Source organism: Chamaea fasciata, unplaced genomic scaffold (genome assembly GCF_029207755.1).
Source record: "Chamaea fasciata isolate MVZ Bird 193981 ecotype frontalis unplaced genomic scaffold, bChaFas1.0.hap1 SCAF_2, whole genome shotgun sequence".
Taxonomy (NCBI): domain Eukaryota; kingdom Metazoa; phylum Chordata; class Aves; order Passeriformes; family Sylviidae; genus Chamaea; species Chamaea fasciata.
Genome location: NW_027094087.1, coordinates 25,988,042 through 25,995,921, shown reverse-complemented (window position 1 = coordinate 25,995,921; position 7,880 = coordinate 25,988,042). Strand labels below are relative to the sequence as shown.

The 7,880-nt window shown below is 39.9% G+C and overlaps 1 protein-coding gene across 1 annotated transcript in view; it reads left to right on the top strand.

The window, feature by feature from the left end:
* Window positions 1-895: 895 nt before the first annotated feature.
* POLQ (DNA polymerase theta) overlaps window positions 896-7,880 on the top strand; it is a 50,237-nt gene continuing 43,252 nt past the window's right edge. The window contains 5 exon segments of the mRNA XM_066206905.1: window positions 896-1,018; window positions 1,249-1,321; window positions 2,757-2,939; window positions 3,689-3,819; window positions 5,199-5,355. Of these exon segments, the coding sequence (XP_066063002.1) occupies window positions 896-1,018; window positions 1,249-1,321; window positions 2,757-2,939; window positions 3,689-3,819; window positions 5,199-5,355 (667 nt within the window).

The following is a 7,880-nucleotide window of genomic DNA, read 5'->3' as shown; positions in this document are numbered from 1 at the left end:
TCACATCTTCTCACTGATAGGACTACGCTCTGCAAGATGCAGTTTTGTCAATTTCTGCAAATGGCATAGAGCAAGGCAACGTATACATTTCCACAGTCAGCTCCCCAAAGACAATTCAGTAAGCAGCACTCTTGTGTTTACCTGGCCCCACACTCTGGAACGGTTTTCTTTCTGAGAAATCTAGTACCTAAAGATATTGAACAACAATTTATACCTTCCTAATTTCGACTGTTTCTTAGTATTGTTTTAGTAAATTAAAAAAAATGTTAGTGTCACAGGTATACTTCTGTACATGGATCTCTAAGCCACAAGTTTCCAAACACATGTTCAGTTCTAATCTAAACATATTCTTTAAACAGCCGAATCATGTAATCCTTTGCTCATTCCATCTTTTACATGAAATTTGTTGGTTTTAACACTAGGGAAAAAGCTTGAGGTCCCATCACATAGGGTTTTTTATGTTTCTGAATCCTACTTCTGCCATATTAGTCCCTGTATTTGATTTGCATGGTAAGGAGGGGACTGTAAGCTTCTGGTGGCTTCTCAGAGAAGCCACCAGAAGTTTACCCTGTGTTGGACAGAGCCAATGCCAGCTAGATCCAAGAGAGGCCTGCCACCGGCCAAGGCCATCAGCAATGGCAGGAGCACCTCTGGGACAATGTATTTAAGAAGGGGAAAAAACGCCTGTGCAATGGCATCTGCAGCTGGAGGAGTGAGAATATGTGATGGAAACAGCCTGCAGACACCAAGGTCAGTGAAGAAGTAGTAGGAGAAGGTCCTTGAGGCCCGGAGCAGAGATTCACTGCAGCTTGTGGTGAAGGCCATGGTGAGGCAGGGTGTTATCCACCTGTAGCCCATTGAGGTCCATGGTGGAGCAGAGATCCACCTGCAGCCCATGGAGGAACCCATGCTGGAACAGGTGGATGCCCAAAGGAGGCTGTGGCTGGCCCTGTGGGAAGCCCACACTGAAGCCAGCTCCTGGCAGGACCTGTGGAGAGAGGAGCCCACGCTGGAGCAGGTTTGCTGGCAGGACTTGTAACCACGTGGGGGACATGACCCAGAGCAGTTTGTGAAGAACTTTGGCCTGTGGGAAGGACTCATGTTGGAGAAGTTCGTGGGGGACTGTCTCCTGTCAGAGGGACCCCACACTGGAGCAGGGGAGGAATGTGAGGAGCTCTCCTCTGAGGAGGAAAGAGTGGCAGAGACAATGTGTGATGAACTGACTGCAACTCCCATTCTTTGTCCCCTTGTGCTGCTGGGGGGAAGGAAGTAGAGAAATTTGGGAATACAGTTGAGCCCGAAAAGAAGGGAGGAGTAGGGGGTAGGTGTTTTTAAGATTTTGCTTTATTTCTCATTTTCCTACTCTGATTTGATTAGTAATAAATTAATTTTCCCCAAGTCAAGTGTTTTGCCTGTGATGGTAATTTGTGGGTGGTCTTTCCCTGTCCTTTTCTTCACTCATGAACCTTTAATTGTATTTTGTCTTTCCTGTCCTGTTAAGGAGGGGAATGACTTTGGGTAGCTTTGGGTAGCACCTGGTGTCCAGTCAGGGTCAACCTATCACAGTCACAGTTTAGGATAGACAATTCTGGTCTCCTCTGTATTCCCCTTGGGAAGTCTGTTCTGCTTTGCAGCATATTTCTGTTCTTTCCCAATGGTGCGTAATTTTTTGTTTAGCATTTTATGGTACTTTGATTATACAAAGTGAAGCAAAGCTATGTAGAGGAGACTGATCATGCAGCAGTGACAGCCCAGGTTGGGATTAATCTCAAGGCAGCAGTTGAATTTTTTAGTGTGATGAGAGAAAAAATGCTGACTGCTTATGCAGGCTGGTATTATTAATCTAACCAGCCCTTATGCTGTCAACAATGGTGGAAAATTTCTTTTAGAATTTTTTGAATGTACCAGTAGAAAAATGGGTACAGTAGAGGCAGTACACACAATTACTTGGTTTTCATCTCAATTTGACAAGGTCTTTCACAAAATGCTTTTATGGGACCTGTGTATTTATGGGTGATAGGGGGGGCATTCCTGTGGATCAGAAACCTGAATGGTACTAAAAGCTCGAGTTTTCTTAATGATTTGGAAGGGAGGAGAAGGAGGAGGCAGTGTCTGTAGTCAGCACAAAGTTGTTTAGGGTTACTAAGACAAGAAATAATCAACAAGGAACTTAATTAAGCTAGAGGAACCGGCAGTGTTGTGAAGATACTAGCCACTGTTAACAAACTGAAATATGACACATTCTACAGAGTAGCTTGAGCTGCTTGTTTGCTTTAGGTTGTGGTTTTCATTCATCTGTAAAACAAAAAACACTGGGCAGTTCTGTAATCAGTGAGAATTACTGAAATCTCAGTAGCAGTAACTTAAAAGGGAAATGGTGTGGGTAAGAACAAGATGGCAAATACATTGCAATGCTGTTACATTAATCAGTGCTGAAGCTCTCTTTGACTATGTACTTGGTAATGGCTACTCTGTCTCAAAAGCAAATACCAGGGCAAGAGTTTGGTGGAGGAGTTAATTGAATGTGGAAAATCTTACAGGAGGAAAATTTCAAAAAAAAGATGTCAAGAGAGAAGAAAAATGGTGAACCATCCACACAAAATATTGAAAAATATAGGGCAGATAGTTTATTGCCTTTTCTTGTAATACAGGAGTTTGGAGAGAAGTTTGACATTTAGGTGTATAACCTAAATGACCTCAGCTGCAAAGATTAAAAAAAACTTTTTAAATTTGATTTTTATTTTCATCTTCTAAAGGGCAATATCAGCAGGTAAATGTTCCTGAAGACCAAGCAGACAAGTTGCTCCTTGCAAGCTGGGGTCTTCCCAAAGCGGTTCTGGAGAAATACCACAGTCTGGGAGTAGTGCAGATGTTTGAATGGCAAGCAGAATGCCTGATGCTTGGACAAGTTCTGGAAGGGAAGAACCTCGTTTACTCAGGTATGCGAACATCTGACAAAACCAGCCCCCCCCTAACTTTTCCACTGCCATTTACAAGGAGTTGTTGGTGCTGAAACATTTGGATCTGGCAGCTAGGAAGGTCAGGATCCTCTTCTGGAGACATCTTAAGATCTGTCCCATTGCTGTACCTCAAACTTGACTTAATGGTCTCCTTTCCAGATTGCTGAGAGACGTTTTGCCCCATTTTCTCTGTTAAAGTTCCTTTAGAAATTGAAGATTAGGAGTCAGCTAATGGTCACTCTTTTTTATTACAGACTGTCAACTAGGAACTGAGAGATAACAACAACTGAAGATATACATACTTCCGAGAATATTATTTGCTATTAGGTTTTTTCCAGTCCATTTATCGTTTCTCATCACATATTGTGTGTGGGGTGTGTGTGCAGAAGGGGAAGTAATGCAGAAGGAGAAGTAGGACTGGTGGACTAGAAATCTGTAGGAAATGACAATTTGGTGTCTACCCTTCATGGGAAAAAGGTTCTAGAGCAGCACTGAGAGGATGAAGAATGAAGGACTTAGAAGAGAGGCGGGTGATTTTTAGTCTTCTTGACTCTCTATAGAGGTGACTGCAAATGTGGTTGTGGGTGGGAGACATCAACTGAAGAGTCCCACTCCAAGTTCTCCAGTAACTGCTTTCTATGCTAGATTTGTGATGCTTGTTCCTTGGATTTATTTTTTAAACTTTAAAAATGAATTAAACTCTTCCCCCCCTTCCCCTTCCTTTCAAGCTCCTACCAGTGCTGGAAAGACTCTTGTGGCGGAATTGCTTATTTTGAAGCGAGTCCTGGAGACTCGTAAGAAAGCTCTTCTCATCCTTCCCTTTGTCTCTGTGGCCAAGGAGAAGAAATGTTACCTGCAGGTAAGTAAATTTATGGGTGGTAGTTATTGGGTCACATTTTTTAAACAGACATGCAAAAGCATGGATTTTGGAGGTTAAAAAATTGCTGAGTTTTTTTCAAAAAGAAGCTATAGATAATTTAAAATTTACTCTAAGTTGGAGATAAAAAAATGAAACTTTTAGCCAAAAAGATAAACTTAGAAAAAAATTAATGGAATCAATTAAAACATTTTATTTCAGCTTTGAATTTTAAGGCATTGTTACTTGCATTTATTCACTGATTTGATAATATACAAAATTTAAATGACATTTCTAATGAATGATCGTTTAGAAAAAGTACAAAGGGAAGGTGTAAATGTTATCTTAAGGATAAAAGTGTATTTTAGCTTTCCTTGGGGTATTCCACCACAATTTTGTGCATTTGATTTCACTTTGACATTGCTATTTTTTTTTTCTGCCAGAATATGATTATGTCTTGGCTTCTTCGCCCCAGCTGTTTAAAAAATAAAATTACTGTGGGAACACTCTTCAAGACATAAATATTTTTTCTTGAAAGACTTCCATATCAAACATTGTTGCCATTAGGTAATGACAATGACTAAAACCAAATCCAAACCCAGCGGGCATTTTTGTTATAGTTTCTAGCAGTTAAGACAGTTTGGGTGCTCATTAACTGAGATGGTATCTTAACTTTATAAATTGCTAGGAAATCCTACAATCTAAGTGCAAAAGCTACTTTGTAGTGATTGATAACAGAGATGTGCATTTTTGCTTTAATCTTGTAAAACTGGAGTATTATCAGTGCCCTGTTCTTCTACTCCTGGCATGAGGTTTGGCCATAGCTGCACATACTTGAACTCAAAGGGTGACCTACCTGTGAGGTCCAAATATTTGTATCTTTTGTTAACACAGTGTGGGATGTGTCAAAGTTTTGGCACTGCACTAGGGAGACCTGGAAGAGAAGAAGTTACTGTTTCTTGGCTTTCAGTGTGAGGTGTGTCATCACTGTGTTTGGAGTTCCACGTTTGGCTTTTGCCCAGGATTTCTCAAGGGAAGGTGTCTTTGTACATAAGCCACTGATATTATGAACTGTTGCACTGTGTGTTCCCTAATATTTTTAATATTAATTCTTACACAAAGCAGTAGTCCTCATCTTTTATTCAGTTATGTACACTGTCTTGCAACGAGTACTCTGTGGCTTCTGCTTTGGAAATAAAAAATGACAGTGGGAAAAAGAAGTGTCACTAACTGGCTGAGGTATGGCCTTAATCTGATTAGTTTGCATTAAAAGTACTAGAAATTGTAGATGGAGAGTGCAGGCTTTTATGTGATTCCAGCAGGCATGGGTCGAAATTCAGAGTTGTAACCTTGGCACGATGTCCTGTATCCTTGGAAAACAGGCCCTGTTTCAGGAGGTGGATGTGAGAGTTGAAGGCTACATGGGAAGCATGGCTCCTGCTGGACGTTTCTCTGCTCTGGATGTTGCTGTCTGCACCATTGAGAAAGCCAATGGACTTATCAATAGGCTCATAGAAGAAAAAAAAATGGACTCACTGGGTAAAATACTACAGCTTGACCATTGTAGGGTTTACATATTCTGAGTACATGTGAAATCATGGGATACTTCGAATTTTCTGAGTCCTGTATGTGACAGATGTACCATATAGGAATATGCAGTAATTTTCTTCTTCCAGAGAACCTCTTATTTGGATTTAGGAGGACAGTCAGCACTGTTCCATGTAGCTCAGCAACTGGGATGAGTAGGTAGAAGCTGCAGGCTTTAGTTTGTCTCAAATGGAGGGTAAGCTGCATTTAACAATAATTCCCATAGCAAGGAACTCTTCTCTAATTCATAAAACTGAATTAAAGTTCTGCGATATGTTTGAGTTCAGGAATGTATTATGTTCATTTGTTTTAGACAGAGATTGTGGAATCTAAGATCTATCTTCATTTAGCTTGAGGAAGAGAAGGAATGACATTCTGTGCTCATCTGGATCCAGATAAGCAGAATAAATACATAGTGCTCCTCTGGGTAGGCATGGTGACTTGGAGGGCTGTACCATTAATTTCTGTCTTGTTTGCTCAAAACCCTTCTGTCCTTGTAACATTGACTTCTGGGTCACTGTGGCCCTGATGGCCACTAGATAATGAAAGTATTCATTAAGTATTGGGGATGAGATAAAACCTGAAGAAGCATAATGTTTCTGTCTACACTTGGAGAGAGACGTGCTTTCCTAGTCCAATCAAAAGTTTGTTATTCTCTTTTTTCTCTGCTCAAGAAAGCTATATCCAGCTATGTTTTATACAGTGATCCTTCCCATCTTCACTCTGTCCTGTAACATAGCTGGTTGCTATTTTAAGAATATAAAAATTGCAAAAATAGATGAGGATCGAACTGCTCTGAGACCTCCACCTTTGAAACTGCTGTTCTGTGTGCATCTGATATCATAATAATCTGCTGCATTGTTTACCAGAAGAGCTTTTTAGAGAGAAAATGGGAAATAAAACCTTGCAGATTTTTTCAGAGTGTGAGATCATGGGATAACACGTTCAAACCTGGATCTATAGGGGCTGAATCACCATGAATGCTTTAGAGACTGTCAGTGGGCTGGAAGATGAGTGGGTGACTGTTGTGCAGCATTTTAAGCTCATTCAAATGAAGGCTCCAGCAGTCCAGCTTGATTCTTGAATGTATATCTTCATCCCTTCACTTGGAAGAAAACCTGTTATTTATTTCAATGCATGGCTACTTGGTTTAAGGTTTTTTTCCTTGTTTAAACTAGGGTTAGTTTGATCCTGTGTCACGACACCGTACAAGCTGTACTGGCAGCACAAGGCAGGCAGTGGAGTCAGGACAAGTGACTTTATGTTGGCTTGTGTGCCTTGGAAGCACACTCAGTATATTAAAATCTACTGTTTAATGGTATCATCTTTCAGAAGGTAGAGATACACCAACTCCCTCTGGTTGGAACCTCCATTTCATCCTTACATGTTGTGCTTTCGAAGATGAATGTACTTGAAAAGAGTCATTTAAATATAAGCAGCCAAGTGACTACAAGATTTGAGTTTGAATATGTGTTCTCAATACCAATACCTCCTTAAAGCATCATGTTTTTCTTTCACCATTTGAAAATACCTCTGCTGTAAACCTCCATTTCCCTTATGCCCCAATATGGCCATATAACAGAAATAAGGGTAAGAAGCTTTTTTTTTTTTTCTTTATATCTTTATATGCTTTTCTCACATTAATTTTTAAATTAAACTTGATTTTAAGAAGTCATCTTTATGTAAGAAATGGACAAGTTTTCTTTTTGGAGGTAAATTTTCATAAAAGCTGTAAAATATGGGTATGAACTGAAAACGCCAGTTTAGCTGTCACCCAAAGCAAGCTTGTCTGCAAGATTGTACCTTGTCTTCTAATTAATTCTAAATTTAGACCAGTTTGTAACAAGGGTGTTTTATCTTTTGAGATGAGCTATTGGGAGATGACTGCAATCCTGGCTGGATTCCATCTCAAGCTTGAGCTGTTCCTTTTGTTGATGTCAACCCCATGCTGATAGCTCACGTTGCCTTTGGAAATCGTTGAGAGAAACTCAACTCCTCTGCCAGAGCTCTCTTTGCTGTATGAAGCAGTTAAAAGCAATGTTATGTTGCTAATTATTATATAACGTCTCAGTTTAGAACATCCAGGTACACAGGAGATGATATTTCTGTTGTTCAGCCTCTTGACACCGATGCTAAAGAAACATACAGGAAAATGATTAGAGAAGACTCTGCTGCTGTCTCAGTGTGTCAGCTGGGACTGGACTTGTAATGTGGTGTTGTGATATTTGTTTCTTAATTTAAACTTGAAATTAAAATGTTACTAGTTTAATTATATTTTAAAAAAATGAAGTCCTCCCTGCTTGTCATTTAGAACTTTTTAATTTTAAACAGGATGAGGAATTCAAACAACCTAGTTATTCTACATTTAACATGGCTGGTAACTCTCAGGTACTTTTTAGTAGGTTTTTTTCAGCTGTCTTCTAGGCACATACCTAATTTGTAGACAGAAATAGCAGACTGAGTCTAGCCTCATTTTC